The 15,488-nt window shown below is 38.3% G+C and overlaps 3 protein-coding genes across 6 annotated transcripts; 1 reads left to right on the top strand and 2 right to left on the bottom strand.

The window, feature by feature from the left end:
- Positions 1 to 233: 233 nt before the first annotated feature.
- On the top strand, positions 234 to 4,878 carry LOC109187783 (uncharacterized acetyltransferase At3g50280-like). The gene is made up of 2 exons (XM_019338104.1): positions 234 to 1,155; positions 4,197 to 4,878. Exons 1-2 carry the CDS (start codon positions 315 to 317, stop codon positions 4,703 to 4,705), a joined length of 1,350 nt encoding a protein of 449 aa, XP_019193649.1. The 5' UTR covers positions 234 to 314; the 3' UTR covers positions 4,706 to 4,878.
- LOC109187779 (seed biotin-containing protein SBP65-like) lies at positions 4,825 to 7,020 on the bottom strand. Of its 4 annotated transcripts, none has more exons than XM_019338099.1 (3): positions 5,890 to 7,020; positions 5,333 to 5,856; positions 4,825 to 5,243 (listed from the first exon to the last, which is right to left on the bottom strand). In XM_019338099.1, exons 1-3 carry the CDS (start codon positions 6,959 to 6,961, stop codon positions 4,926 to 4,928), a joined length of 1,914 nt encoding a protein of 637 aa, XP_019193644.1. In that variant the 5' UTR covers positions 6,962 to 7,020; the 3' UTR covers positions 4,825 to 4,925. The 4 variants fall into 4 exon arrangements, with proteins under 4 accessions (XP_019193644.1, XP_019193643.1, XP_019193645.1 ...); XM_019338098.1 differs by having other exon boundaries at positions 5,333 to 6,102; positions 6,136 to 7,020; XM_019338100.1 differs by having other exon boundaries at positions 5,333 to 6,397; positions 6,473 to 7,019.
- Positions 7,021 to 10,144: 3,124 nt separating this feature from the next.
- Positions 10,145 to 13,857, bottom strand: LOC109187785 (protein trichome birefringence-like 39). The gene is made up of 5 exons (XM_019338107.1): positions 13,458 to 13,857; positions 13,209 to 13,380; positions 11,150 to 11,325; positions 10,837 to 10,995; positions 10,145 to 10,722 (listed from the first exon to the last, which is right to left on the bottom strand). The coding sequence occupies exons 1-5, from the start codon at positions 13,751 to 13,753 to the stop codon at positions 10,434 to 10,436; spliced, it is 1,092 nt and encodes a 363-aa protein (XP_019193652.1). The 5' UTR covers positions 13,754 to 13,857; the 3' UTR covers positions 10,145 to 10,433.
- Between the last annotated feature and the right edge of the window lie 1,631 nt (positions 13,858 to 15,488).

The raw sequence follows: 15,488 nt of genomic DNA, 5'->3' as shown, positions 1-15,488 counted from the left end.
AATGAGTTAGCTATGAACAATCTAAGTGGTTTACGTGATCTTGTGCTGACTGGAGTTGTATGCTAAATTCACCTAACATGTAACATTAGATAGTAAAGGTGGGTTTCATTGTGACTTAAAAAAAAAAAAAAAAAAAACAATAAAGATGCACCCATTAAATTCAAAATAGCATACACATTACTCTCAACGACAATTGTACACCTACATTAATGGTTAAGAGAGTTGCATTAAATGCAGGTGCAGTAATTCAGCGTTGTGCAGGCAGGTTAAATGGATTCTCTTAGCTTGGTTAGGACTTAGGAGTTGAACCGGAAATGGGAGAAGAAGTTGAAGTCATATCCAAGTGCTTCGTTGGAGCTGCCGGCGCTGCAAGATCAAATGGTGTGTCAAGAAGAGTTGAGTTAACACCATGGGATCTGCAGTTCCTTCAAATTGGCCCCATCCAGAAAGGACTTCTCTTCCACAACCCCACCCCTCAACAGCAACAACAATTCTTCAACTCCAATTTGATTCATCACTTGAAAACTTCTCTCTCCTCCACACTGGATTTCTTTCCTCCGCTTGCCGGCCGCTTTGCCACGGTGATGAATGAAGAGGACAACACTTGTAGTGTTTATGTTGATTGTAACAATGCAGGTGTTGAGTTTGTAGAAGCCAAGGCTAGTGGCGTCACGGTGGCTGCAATTCTTGATCAGTCCAACATTAATGTGCCGCAGATACTCCGATCTCTCTTCACCCTCAATGGCATTCTCAACCGCGACGGGATCTGCAAGCCTCTGATGGGGGTGCAAATAACTGAGCTTCTCGATGGCTACTTCATCGCCTGCACATTGAATCACAGCCTCGGAGACGGCACTTCCTTCTGGAATTTCTTTAACTCCTGGGCTGAATTATCACGCGGTTTTCATCAACCTTCAACAACTCCCATCCATGAACGCTGGTTTCCAGACAACACTACTACGTGCCCGGTTCATCTCCCTCCCATGATTGAGAGTAGTGAAAGGTTACCACCACCGCAAAGGGCATTCCTAGCAGAAAGGGTGTTCCATTTGAGCAAAGTAAACATCGCTAGGCTGAAAGAAAAAGCCAACTCTGAAATGGGAACTTCCATTATCTCTTCCCTGCAGTCGTATATGGCTCATCTTTGGCGAGCTGTCACTCGCGCTCGCAATCTTCATAGTAATGAAGATGTTCATCTTATTCTAGGTATCGGTATGCGAGCGAGGATGGGTCTACCAGAAGGGTATTGGGGAAACGCTGTTTTCTTCATTACAGAGTCGATTAAAGCAGGGGATGTTTTAGGAAAAGGACTGGGTTGGGTAGCTTGGCAGATTAAGAAAACAGTCGAAAAGCATAGCCATGAAGAAGAAGTAAGGAAGATGTATATGAAGTTTGTAGAATCTCCGGCGCACAATGGGGCGGAGATCCCAAGCTCGTCTAATACGCTGGGCATCAGCAGCTCTCCGCGGTTCGACGTGTACGGCGCCGATTTCGGGTGGGGAAAACCAGTTCAAGTGAGGAGCGGCGGGGGCAATAAGCTTGACGGAAAAGTGACACTTTTTGGTGGATGTGAAGAAGGGAGCGTAGACATAGAGCTCTCCATTCATCCCCACACATTACTTGGACTAGAAAACGATGCCGAATTCTTGGAGTATTTCACAATTCCAGGAAACTAATAAATAAACAATAGCATGAGAGATGACAAAACTGCATGTGTCGCCCTCGATTTCTTCTTGTTTTCTGCAAGAAGAAGGTTTCAGTTGAGGGTTATGTCTTTCTGCAGTTGTGTGTCAACTGTCAAGGGGTGGCCTCTCCCATATCGGCATTTCCTTTCTTCTCAGCTTTTTGGTTGGTTTGTGTCTTCTTTAACATTGAATAACATTGAAAGTGGTCTATTCACTCTAGCTTGTACATGTATGAAATTTGGTTCTTCACTATTAATATTTCTAATTTTTTGGCTAACTATTGTTAGAATTTCAACAAAAAGAAATAATTTTTCCGCTAATAATTGGCTAAAAATATCATTTTAATTAGAACATATTATTTTTCTAGTTGAAATTACAGCAATAGTTGCCTAAAAACTTGGCTGGCAAAATTTGACGATAGGACCAAATGTAATACAAATTAAACAGTTATGCACATAATTTGAAAATATTAATATTCATATGCCACATACGCATATGTCATAGTTGAGTGAGATCCGCATAAGACATCGATGAGGATACCGCTACTGAACCTGTGTCACAGTACTGCCATGCATGACGTACAAGCTTCCAGAACGAGAAGCTTTCATGAGAACAAGAGAGCCTTTTATGACTTTCAGAACTCCACCTTCAGTCATGTACTTGCACCTAGAGATTCCAAGGTGCCCAATGATATTAGATTGCGTTTCAAATCAGAAATATAACGAACATGGGTAAGAGTCCTGACAACGTTATAATGAGTTTTAATCTGCACACTTCCGATTCCACTAACCTTGCATTGGTATCATTACCCAGCAAGACAACTCCACCACCAACCGGTTCCAGAGAGACGAACCAGTCTTTGTGAGGACACATGTGGAATGTACAATCAGAGTCCAAAATTCACTCGATTTCGCTCCGTTTGCAACCGGAGCTAACAGATAACATCACATCGCTTTTTAAATCACTTTCAACAACACTAGCTTCAACAGACTTCTTTTTTCCCTCTTGCTTGTTTTTCAACTTGAAGCATTCAGTCACATCATGACCATGCTTCTTGCAGTACTTACAGGATTTGTTGGACTTACGTCCTTTGGACTTGGACCTAGAATTTTTACTGCTAGTCTATGTTTCAAGTGAACGACCCCTTACGGTCAAGCCTTCACCTTTTTCCTCGGTCTTAATTTCAAAGTCAAACTTTTCTTTGGACAATATGTTTGACTTAACATTGTCGAAAGTAAGGGTATCACTACTATTACCATACAACATAATTTCTTTGAAATGCTTGTATGATCTAGGGAGAGAGATAAGCAGTAAAACAGCACGATCCTCATCGTCAATTATGACATTAATATTTTCCAACCCCAATAAAATAGAATTGAATTCATCCAAGTGAGATTTAATAGAAGTACCTTCCGTCATACGGATTGTGTACAGACGCTCCTTCAGGCGTAGTGTGTTCGCCAGAGTTTTGGCCATGTAAAGCGTATCCAGCTTGGACCATAAATCTGACGCAGTCGTCTCACTTACTACCTTACGTAGAACCTCTTTAGACATGCACAAAAGAATGGTTGAACGTGTCTTGTCATCCAAATCTTCCCAATCTTCATCTGTCATTGTAGCCGGTTTCTTCTTCTCCCCAGCTAGCACTTTCTTCAAACCGTTCTGGGTTAGAACAACTTCCATCTGAACCTTCCAGATAGAAAAGCTAATTTTCCCGTCAAACTTCTCAATATCGAACTTGGTAACAGTCGACATCTTTGAAAATAACTCTCAATTAAACTGCTCTGATACCACTTGTTAGGAATATAGCGGAATAATGAAAAAGCGACGAATCGAAAATTGAGAATTATAGAAGTTTTTTTGAAACAGAGAATTATAGAAGTTAAATAATATAAATAGGAAAAATATATAAAAATGACAAGTGAATAAATGACAAAAGGAAAATATAATATACATATATATATATATATATGTTGATTGTAACAATGCAGGTGTTGAGTTTGTAGAAGCCAAAGCTAGTGGCCTCACGGTGGCTGCAATTCTTGATCGGTCCAACATTAATGTGCCGCAGATACTCCGATCTCTCCACCCTCAATGGCATTCTCAACCGCGACGGGATCTCCAAGCCTCTGATGGGGGTGCAAATAACTGAGCTTCTGGATGGCTACTTTATCGCCTGCACATTGAATCACACCCTCGGAGACGGCACTTCCTTTTGGAATTTCTTCAACTCGTGGTCGGAGTTATCTCGCGGTTTTCATCAACCTTCAATAACTCCCATCCATGAACGTTGGTTTCCAGGCAACACTACCTGCCCGATTCATCTCCCTGTGATGAGCGAGCGTGCAAGGCTATCCCCGCCAAGGTCATTCCCAAAAAGGATCCTCCATCTAAGCAAACAAAACATCGCTAAACTCAAAGAAAAAGTCAACTCCGAAATGGGAACAACGATTATTAGTACGTCTTCTTTTTCTTCCCTGCAGTCTTATATGGCTCATCTCTGGCGGTGTATCACTCGCGCTCGCCATCTTGACAGTAACGAACACGTTCATCTCTTTCTGGGTATCGGTACGCGACCCAGGATTCCTCTACCGGAAGGGTATTGGGGAAACGGGTTTTATTTCAAGAAAGTTACGCTCAAAGCAGGGGAGGTGGTAGGGAAAGGAGTTGGTTGGGTTGCTTGGCAGATAAAGGAGGCAGTTCAAGAGCAGAGTCATGAAGAAGCAATGAAGCAGTATAAGAAGTGGGTGGAGTCTCCGGCACTTGTTGGGGGGGAGTTATTCTCGGCTAATACCTTGGGCATTAGCAGCTCTCCGTGGTTCAACGTGTACGCCACCGATTTCGGGTGGGGAAAACCAGTTCAAGTGAGGAGCGGCGGGGGCAATAAGCTTGACGGAAAAGTGACACTTTTTGGTGGATGTGAAGAAGGGAGTGTAGACATAGAGCTCTCCATCCATCCCCACACATTACATCAACTAGAGAACGATCCAGAATTCTTACAGTACGTAACAATTTCATGAAACTTATTACTTCTCCTTTAATTTTGGGAATAATATTTATTTTTTTGTGACAAAATTTTTATTATTTTCTGGTTCAAAGCTTTGATTCGACGACCAACTATGGACCACAATTTTTATTTCACATGCTAAGGTTTAAACACCCCAAGCTAGCTACAAACAGTAGTAAACACACAAAAATAAAATAAAATAACTTATTTTGCATGAACTAACTTATAAGTGGCTACTTGGTACGATGATGATAGGATTTTGTGTCCATTCCCCTGGACTCACTCTCCCTCTCATCGTACCTCGGCGTCTGATCATCACTACCTGTCACAAGATCTTTAGTGGTCTGCCCAATTTCAACTATAGTTTCGCCGATTGCTTGGAGGACCCCTGCTCCGCCTCCTCCTTCTTCCTTGTTTCCGGTTCCTTCCTCATAGTATTCCGTCTGCATTTTCCCCACTGGCTCAAGTATGCTGCTCCTATCGCCTTCTCCGCTTCTTGTTTCTTGTTTTCCCTCGCTGCTGGTGAATGTACTTCTCCCTCCGGGTTCTCCCTTGGATGATCCAAGTTCGATAAAGAATTAATCAACTAACCCAGAACTCAGACACATATATATATAATGTATAGGGAGTATATTAGTACCTTTGTTGGTTCCTGTTTCTTTGCTTGTGATTGTCTCTTAGCTTCTTCTTTCTTCCTAGCTGCATACTCTGCTGCGCTTTCTTCTGCGGACACTACGTAGTCCTTTGCAGCCGCCAGTTTGTCAGTAGCATAATCCGCCGCGCTCCGTCCAGCTCCGGCCACCACATCCTTGGCGGCTCCTGCCGTTTTCCCGGCATACCCTGCGACAGTTGCTGCCACTCCCGCTGCAACCTTGGTGGCCTGTGCAGCCGTGCCGGCGGTTAATTGTGCGGCTCCCCAGCCACCCACGGTGGCCGTGTCTTTCAGTGTCTCCGCCACTTTCCCGGCGTACCCCACTGCCCCTTTTCCGCTCTCCACCGTGACGTCTTTAGCCTCGGTCACTTTCTGCCCGGCATAGCTCGCTGCATTCTTGCTCATCTCCGTTCCGCGCTCTTTGGCCTCGGAAGCTTTGTTCCCTGCCTCCCCTGCCTTCTGTGAAGCGTAATCTTTAGCCTGCACTGTATAATCCTTGGCGGCTTGCCCTGCTTTTGAAAGCGTCTCTTTAGCCTGCTGCGCCGTTTGCACTGTGTAATCTTTCGCCGTTTGCCCTGCACCGGAAAGTGTATCTTTAGCCTGCTGGGCTGATTGTACTGTGTAGTCTTTTGCAGTCTGCCCTGCACTTGATAGTGTATCTTTAGTCTGCTGGGCGGATTGTACTGTGTAGTCTTTTGCAGTTTGCCCTGCACTTGAGAGTGTATCTTTAGTCTGCTTGGCGGATTGGGTTGTGTAATCTTTTGCAGTTTGTCCTGTGCTTGAAAATGTATCTTTAGCTTGTTGTGTCTTGGAAATGGTGGTATCTTTGGCGGCATTATAAGCTTGCTGGGTCTTCTGGAGAGCAGTGTCCTTAGCAGCTCCGGCCTTCTCAACAAGATACTGAGAACCAGATTGAACGTTTTCCTTCGTAGTGTTTTTGGCCTTTTCGTACTTGTTTTGAGCGGTTTGAAGAGCGTCAATGGATTTTTGTTGTGCAGTTTGTCTGTACTTCCCTATCTCCTCCAATGAAAGCCCACTATGATCCCTTCTTTCTTCGCCACCGCCATGGCCAGTGTGGACTTCAACTTTGACGCCTCCAGGTCGCTCTTCAAGCCCTTGAAGCCGTGTGCTTTGTCCTCCTCCTTGGCCACTGTGGACTTCAAATTTCACCCCTCCAGGTCGCTCTTCAAATCCTTGCCGCCTTGTGGTTTCATCTCTTCCACTTCTGGCGTCTTGGCCGCTGTAGAACTCTATCCCTCCAACTCTAACAGGCCGGTTTTGTTGAATATCATCATGTCTCCCGGCCTGGGTTTCTTCGGTTGCTTTCCAAGACTTGGCTTGATCGTGTTCACGCTGAGCGGTGGTGCCGCGGGTTTGTTGGTCGTGCACCGCCCTCCCTCCTTTCTGTGCGGTTTTGCCTTGATCTTCATGTTCAGTAGTGGCGACCGTCGTTTGAGTAACACGCACGGCGGCGGGATGGAAATCCGCAGCAGTGTCGTCGGCGACTTTCTCCGCCAGCGACTCGAAGTGGCTGGCCATTTTCGGGACTCTATCCTTCTCCACTTCGACCGCTCTTTCGCCCGTCTTGTTGTCTCTTCTCAATTGCTCTGAAGCCATTATTGCACGGCACTAATAAATTCTTCTTCTTCTGCTCTTTTTTCTGTATCGTATATTCGTATTGGATTGAATCTGGTGATAGAAATAAAGGAATAAGGCCGGGGTATAAATGGGGTGGCAATGGCGGTACGCAGAGCCAAGATTGAGATGCGGATAGACGATTGATCTCTAGAAACGCCACGTGTTGCGGTGGGGAGTTCCACAGAGTATGAGTAAGCTAAAAATTTGGGTGTTAAGATATATAGTTTCCCAGACGTGTCATGCCGACAGCCTACGTGGTTTGATACCTAAAAATACTATGTGTCACGCATGCATCACTTCATTACTTAAAGGCATGTATAAATTAAAGCCTGTTTTGTAATTTTAATCGACAACATTATTCATAACTAATTCCTTCCAAATATTCTGTCAGGTCGAAGTGTGGCGGGCCTTTAGAGATGTAGTTTGAAAGATTAATATCGAATCTCATCCATAATAGCGTGGGAGCAACCTCTCCAAGTTAAGAGGCTTCTTGTGCACAATAAGTAAAAGTCTAGCCTCTTAATTCATGTTCAGAATTACCGCAATAAATAAAGGTCTAGCCTCTTAATTCATGTTCAGAGCACCACCCTAATTGCTATTTGCACCACCTATTTAATAGGTGTGATAACTTTTAGGTGGTGTAAATGAAAAATTGCTATTTGCACCACCTTCAATAATTTTAGTCAAACATTATTTTTTTAACAAATATTTATTATAAATGACACTTTTTCCCCTTAGGTATATGCTTTTAACACTTTTCCCCCTTAGTTATTCATGTATCCACATTTGCCTCCTAGTTATATTAAAAGTGGCATGTTTTCTTCCTTTTATGTTTGATAGACATTTTTACCATTAAAACTAAATAGTTCATTTATTTTTTCTTCTCCAACAAATTATTGTTTATATGTACGGATGGTCACGGTTCAGTTCAAACAATTTTTTTTATTTATTATTATCAGTTCAAAATTTATTTATTGATTATAAATTTTATTTCTTATTTAAAAAAAATTAATAATTATTTTTTTGTATTTTATTTTTTCGGTTCTGAATCGTAAGCAAAGCCAAAGGGAGTTTGTTTTAATTTGCAATCACACGTGTTATATATTATTCTTCTGAACTTCATTCCAATTAAAAAGGGGGAAAAATATTGATTTCTTAGGCTTTCGCAGTCATATTGAAGTTGACAATCCATTACGTTCCAATGGCATTTTGGAGTGTGATTTTATATCTAAGATTATATTTGATTTCTCTCTTTTTGAGGAATGCACACCTTCATTAAAGGACATATATACTAGTAATCTACAATTACTTTGATTTAACAGCAATTGGTTTTTATATGATTATCTTAATCTTAATTATAATAAAGCCATATGGTCTTGTGAAAATTAAATGTTGATATTAATGGTTAAATGTTGGTATTAACAACATGTAATTTTCACAAGACCATATGGTATGCGTGTATATATATATATATATATATATATATATATATATATATATATATATATATATATATATATATATATATATGAATTGCAACTATGTTGATATTAGGTTATGTATTTTTTAATAAATAATATTATTATAATGTTGTCTAATATTCATTCTGTGCATCGCATGGGTAGCATACTAGGAGTAAACATACTCAAGATTAAATATGTATACCGCTAGTTGCGATTAATAATATATAGTAACTTTTTCATACTATTTTCAATTATTAAATTAAATATTGTAAATACAATATCATAATTATTTTGTCATATACTTAATAAAAATGTAATTTTAAACAATTAAATTGTGGTTCATGTTTTCTTCTTCTGTACTTCAAATACCATTATTAAAATCATTTTTTTACCTATTCTAACATTACAAACAAATTTTTAATATTTAGTCCGTGCATCGCACGGGACAATACTAATTATATATAATATGATTAAGCCAACTATCATGTAATATGATGACATTTCAATTACCATTTCAAATAAATGGTCATAGGTCCGAACCTTGGGAGTGGAGCTTAGATTCTTACAGGACGTTTGGTTGGAGGGATTTTAAATTCCCTTCCCACTTAATTCCCATCTAATTCCAAAGGCCATTAAATTCCGTAGTTTGGTTGGAGGGAATTGCAATTCCATGGAATTGCAATTCCCTCATTTTCATGGAATTAAAATCCCATGTCCCTCCCTGGTATTTTAATTCCTGGGAAAAAAAGATAGTGATGAGTCAAAATTATCCCTTTATTTTTTAACCTAAAATTAATGTCTAATAACAATAATGGACATTTTTTACTTTATACTACTTATTCCCTTTCAATTCCCATGTATACCAAACATTGGAATTGAAATTCCCAGTAATTCTATTCCTGTCAACCAAACACTGGAATTTAAATTCCCACTTTATTCCCAGTAATTCAACTCCCATGGAATTACAATTCCTTTCCCACATAATTCCCCCCACCAACCAAACGCCCTGTTAGGGTTAAAAATGTTTAAGAAAATATAGAACAAATCTAACTAATTCTGAAGGCACAACACAACTTTATTTTCTTATACTTACGATTCAGAACCGAAAAAATGAAATAAAATAAAATAAAATAATTATTGAATTTATATTATTTTTAAAATAAGAAATAGAATTTATAATAAATAAATAAATAAATAAATTTTGAATTGGGGGGGGGGGGGGGAAATCGTCACTTTTAGAATAGTTGAGGGGCTAATATGCTAACATGAATAATTCAGGGGTAAAAAGTACTATAAGTATATAACTTAGGGGAAAAAAGTATCATTTTCTCTTAATTAAATTTTGAATTAAAAAATTATTAATTACACCTCATAAATGAGGTTTGACCAAGGTGGTGTAAATAGCAAAATGAATCCCCATTTGGCTATTTACACCACCTATGTAATTATTGAAAATTTTCACCTTTTTACAATTTCAAGATACTTTATACCTACTTTTGACTAAAGGGTGGTGCAAATAGCAACACCCCTTTCATATACTCTGTGAGGTCCTTAGAATTGGGTTCAACTTTTTAAAAGAATAATTAATTTAAACTAAAAAGATCAATAATTACTCTTATCCATATAGAAATTTGATTACCCATCAAATTAAACAATCTCAAAATCAATCAGTAGTAAAAAAAAAAAAAAAAAAAAAAAAAAAAAACCTCAAAAACCTTCACAGTTTTCAATAATTAATGTGAAATCTACATAAATCAAGAAAGAAATAAAGACACCAAACGAGACCAATTTCATGAACCCAGGCAACCTCTCATGCCCGGAAACAATTAATGTGGACCTGTGGCTTTACAATTGCAGTGTGATCTCCGTTAGTTCCCGTTATTCACCAATCCAACAATTCCACTTCCTTGAACAAAGAATCTTAACGACGACCTAAGATTTTGTGGTGGTCCGTCTATATATATATAAATGACCTATATATGTATTGATTAATTAAATAGAGTAGTGTAAAGGAGAAGGTTCCAAGTATCTGGCAAGCCAGGGAGGCACCAATGGCTGCAATCCATGGTGTGGTGGTCGCTGTAATAAGTGGGGTGCCCATCCTTTCTGTACTGTGATAGTGTGGTGATGTCCAGCAAGTAAACTGGCTTCTTCAGTCTGCTTAGCACCTTGTTCATCACCACCGCTGCTGCCGGCGTCCCCGCCGGGTACCCAACCCCAAAGAATGGCTGGCTTTCCCCTTTACACGATTTTGATGGCTCACCCCATTCCCTGCCCCTGATCATAACTTTTAGCATAAGCGTTTGGTCTAACTAATGTTATTAATGTCGCCCTTGATCTTAACAGATAGTATAGACATGTTAATGTTAATGGGGCAAGAAAATAACGTACTCATAATGGGTGGGGGAGATTCCTTGGAAGTAGACTTTGGTTTTGGATGGGTCAATGTTGAGGTTAACCCATCGTGCCCAAGTGGTCATCCCTTTATAGTAAGCGATCAAACGGTTCATGTCTTTGAACGATCTTCCTCCTTCTTGCATATAATCCCACCTGCATGCAATTCAATTCCATCATCAACTTAACAATTTATTTTGGATGCCGAAAGAAATTCACAATTACAGTGTAAGGATATTTAAGCGGCCGATTTGATTAAGAGAACGTTAACCATAATCAAATTTCTAAGATTTTAATATGAGAATCATACGGCTGGGAACTTTTGGTATGCGTCCACCAATGCCAAGAATTAAAAATCAGGACGTCCATTCCTCTCCACGCGTTGCCGTTTTGTATGGAGTCCAGTTTCAAAACTATTCCACCGTTCTCTTTCACCATGTCCACCAGGTATGGCGTGCGATACAGCAGTAATCGAACATCATAATCCTGCATCGTATGGGTTGAAAAAATAATTATGAACATATACTACATTGTAATAAAGTTAATATACTACTAAAAAAAAATCTAAAGAAAATATATCATGTATGTGGCCCACATATGAGTTGTCATAAAGACTGGAGGGACAGTCCATTTTGAAATAAGTTTTAAAAGTGAGTTGTCGATCTGCCCACTAATCTCGCAGGTAACCGTGGTCCAATTTTTCCACCCACACTCCACACATAACTCAATTCAAAATTCAACTAAAAAAAAAAAACAAATTCTCAAACAACAAAATGATTCCAATCACTACAATTAACACTCACCCTAAAATTTTAAAATATATATATATTTGTGGATTACGATTGAATTGATTGACTCAATCCTTAATTAATATAGAATTCACGTATTTAATAAAAATAACATATCTCCCTAACAAAAATAAAGAATTTACGTATCCAATACAAATAACACGAATAACTAATAAAAAAAATGAAATTGTAAAAATCTCTAACATACTCATTTAAACCGTTCAAAGTAGCATAATAATTAGATTTTGAAATTTAGGCCAAAACAAATGACGGAATGATTTTAGAGGATTAGAGTGTCCATTGACCATCTCTTTTCCATCTTAGCTAAGAAGCAAATGTCCCTTTTCATGATTACGTCCACCTTAATACTGTAATTTGCTTAATTTATCCTTAATACACTCATAAGTGCATGCATGTTCCCTTCTATTTCTCACAATCCAACAAAATACAAATCCTAAACCCCATTGGACGCTGAAATAAATCAAATTTCCTATATTATTTAAACAAATTTTTTAAAAGAAAAAATAAAAAAAGAATCTCTGACAGAATACTGAATTCACATGGGTTATAAAGTACTGCAGTAAATACTGTTTTAATTGCATGCATAGTCTCGAGCAATGAGTAATTTTTAGTAAAGTTGGTCACGGTTAGAATTGAATCAAGTATTATAGAGTCGTAATTGAAATTATATGGAAGTTGGAAGTTTCAAGGAGGAATTAAAACACCAAATCAAGAATGTTGAAAATAAAGGTAAAATATGAAGGATAAAAATGACAAATAAATATTAAATACCCGTGTTTGGTGGGTTTATTCTGTTTTAAAAAAAAAAAATTATTATTTTTTTTTTACATTTATTGGTTTTGGGTAAGAAGACCAGTGTTTTCAACGTTCAACGTTGTCTTTTTCGAAAGCAATCAAGAATAGACGACCAGCCCAGCCGCCCAAGTATTTGAAGGCAAAATTTCCATGCCAACTGCAACTTGGCCCAAAAGTTGAAATCCTCTATTTCAATTTCAACAATTACCACCAAAAGTTTCAAGATGCAGCTGTTAATGATGATGCAGTGATGGTGGGAAAACGAAAATGTTGATGATTTTTGTTTTTCTACCAAAAAAACTTTTAGTCATTATTCTTCACGGGATAAATTCGTTTTCAGACTCTAATCAGTAAAGAATCATAAACACATAAACCAGTTTAGATTGATTATAACTGATTGACTTAAACCATAATTAGAAAGAAAATGAGTGTAATATGGAAAAGGTTAGGCAACAGTAACAGCTTTACCTCTCCCCAAAAGCAGGATGGGGGACAAGGACCAGACATGCATGCACTAAAGAAAACCACCAATCATTTTTGCCAAATTCATAGGAATGGCTGTTAAACAAAACCAAGAACTAGTGTTTGATTCAATTCGATCAAAACATCTTCATTCTTAAATGTTTCTTTTTTCTCAGCTCGTACGACCATCTTATATAAATAATTTGCAGGCCAAATTAATGGTAAAAACAAGATGGCATGGGCAGACATATAATTACGGCATGCTCTGATCTTCAAAGAAAAACAGAAAATAAAGTGAGTTACCAGGAAAACTATTTCTCCTAGCCCGTCTTTCTTTATCATGCTTGTCCTTGCCCTGGGCACCCATGAATGAATCAAGCAACCCAGCGATTCCCACATGTTCAAACTCAGTGAGTCACCCACAAACATGATCTTCTTCCCCTTGAACTTCTCCAAGAACGCCAACCCATTAAACCTGCGGGCAGTTATAATCATTAAATGCTGAAAGTTTTAAAAAATAAAAACAAAATCTAAGAACTCAATATATATTACCTTGGGAGATTACAGGAGAAAGGCTGCCATCTGTATTTGAGGTATTGGGTGTCGGGTCTTCTGTACTTCTGGCAATTGAATTCATCGTCCAAGAATGGACAAGTTGAGAAATCATAGAGTGGGTAAGATGCATCGTACACCCATTTTCCTCTGAAGATATTGCACCCTCCTCCTCCTCCAGTTTTACGACCTGCAATTGTGGAGTTGTTGGAGTCTTCTGAGGCTGTGTTTGTTTGCAGGGAAGAGAAGAGTAAGAAGAGTGAGAAGAACAGAGCTCTGAGCACGAGTCTTCCCATCTTGTTTAAGAGACGAGGATTGGAGGAAAAGATGTCGTACGCAGTATCTATATATAATATTATATACAAGGGGTGTGTACGTATATATTTGGTGGGTTGGGTGGGTGGGGAAGAAGGGAGGGAGGGTCGCACATGCTTAAAGGGGGTGACTGCAAATATATATAGATCAGAGTCTTTGAAAAATGTTTGTATGATATATATGGATTTGATCTACTCAGGCTGTGGGGTTGCCTGCCTGCCATTTCTCTTTTCGTATTGTATTTGAAAATCATATGATTAGGTTTTGATTCACAAACTAGGGGAATAATAAACTACTGTCCCAACGCTGGACAATAAATATCCACCCCATAACCTTTAGCATGGCTCTAACTCTAAATTGAAACATGTGTTCCATCTCAATTAAAAATCTAAATTGATAGTTGGATTGCACATTAATGGCTATATGCTCAACATACTCCGTGTTGTTTGGAATTCATCCATCTGTACCTGAAAGACATAAATATAAATATCAATTATCAGCTCAATCTTTCGATTAAGATGGAACACACCAACCTTAATTGTGGGCTCTAACATTTGAGGTTTCCTCCTAGCTTAGGAAATAGGAAGTAATGGAGATCTGCAGTGCAGATAATTAATGTGAGGGCATGTGATTACTTACATTTGGATCATTATTTATTAATTAATTAGATAAAAATGGAAGTGGAAAAGAAGAATAAAATTGTGAGAGAGCAAAGCTACTCTGTTGCAAGTGGAGCGTTAATGGGCGGCAGGGAGTGTGTAAGATGTTTCCAACCCTCCATGTGCCCCGGCCCCTCTCATCTATCTTCTTCTTCTCCTCTTTCACCATGCCAGCCCTGCCATGCATATATCCAAAACAAAAATCATAAATATACGGTTAAATTTCTGCAACAAGTCCAAAATATAAAGAAAGAAAAGAAAAGATATATAGAAACTGTGACTCACTTATTTTCCTGAAACAATCAAAATATACCTTATAGAAGGCAAATAATAATAATAATAATAATAATAATAATAATAATAATAATAATAATAATAATAATAATCTGTCATAAAAAGATTGTATTTTACTATTATTAGTCTTCGACTATAAGTAACATTATTTATATTTAAAAAAATGGTTAAATATGTCCCTAAATTTTATAAAAAAAAGTTTATTAGGTTGTTGGTTTTGTTAGCCAAAACTAACCGCAATCTTAATAATCGGTTATTACATGTGAATAATTGGTTTTTGAGTGCTGATACACAAAAATGATATGTTGATGTGTTTAATTATAACTTTTAATAGTTCATGAGTCTAATTGACTTTTCATTTAAAGTTCAATAATGTCTTTTTTTTCTTTTATATTTTAATCTTTAAACTTAGAGCATCTCCAATCATTGTGGTTTTTGAAGAGTTTTTTCAGCGGCGTGACTAGGAAAGAGGAGATGGGAGGGAAGAAAAAAGGAAAAAAGAAAAAAAAAAAACTTGAATAAAAAAAAATCACATTAACGCGCCCGACTGGGCGCTCCTGGTGGGGCCTCACATGCACTAGGCAAATTTGTTCTGATTGACTAGTAGGGCCCACAATTAAGACAAAAAACTGGTTCTCCTACAACACTCTCAAATTTTCTCTCTTCTTCTCTCACTTTCACTTAGGATATATGGCCTCAAAAATCATGCCAATTAAAAACACTAATGGAGATGTCCTTAAAAAGGGTTCGTTTAATAAATAAC

Source organism: Ipomoea nil, unplaced genomic scaffold (assembly GCF_001879475.1).
Source record: "Ipomoea nil cultivar Tokyo-kokei standard unplaced genomic scaffold, Asagao_1.1 scaffold1421, whole genome shotgun sequence".
NCBI lineage: Eukaryota > Viridiplantae > Streptophyta > Magnoliopsida > Solanales > Convolvulaceae > Ipomoea > Ipomoea nil.
The sequence above is the reverse complement of the archived record's forward strand: the minus strand, read 5'-3'. Positions and strand labels throughout refer to the sequence as shown.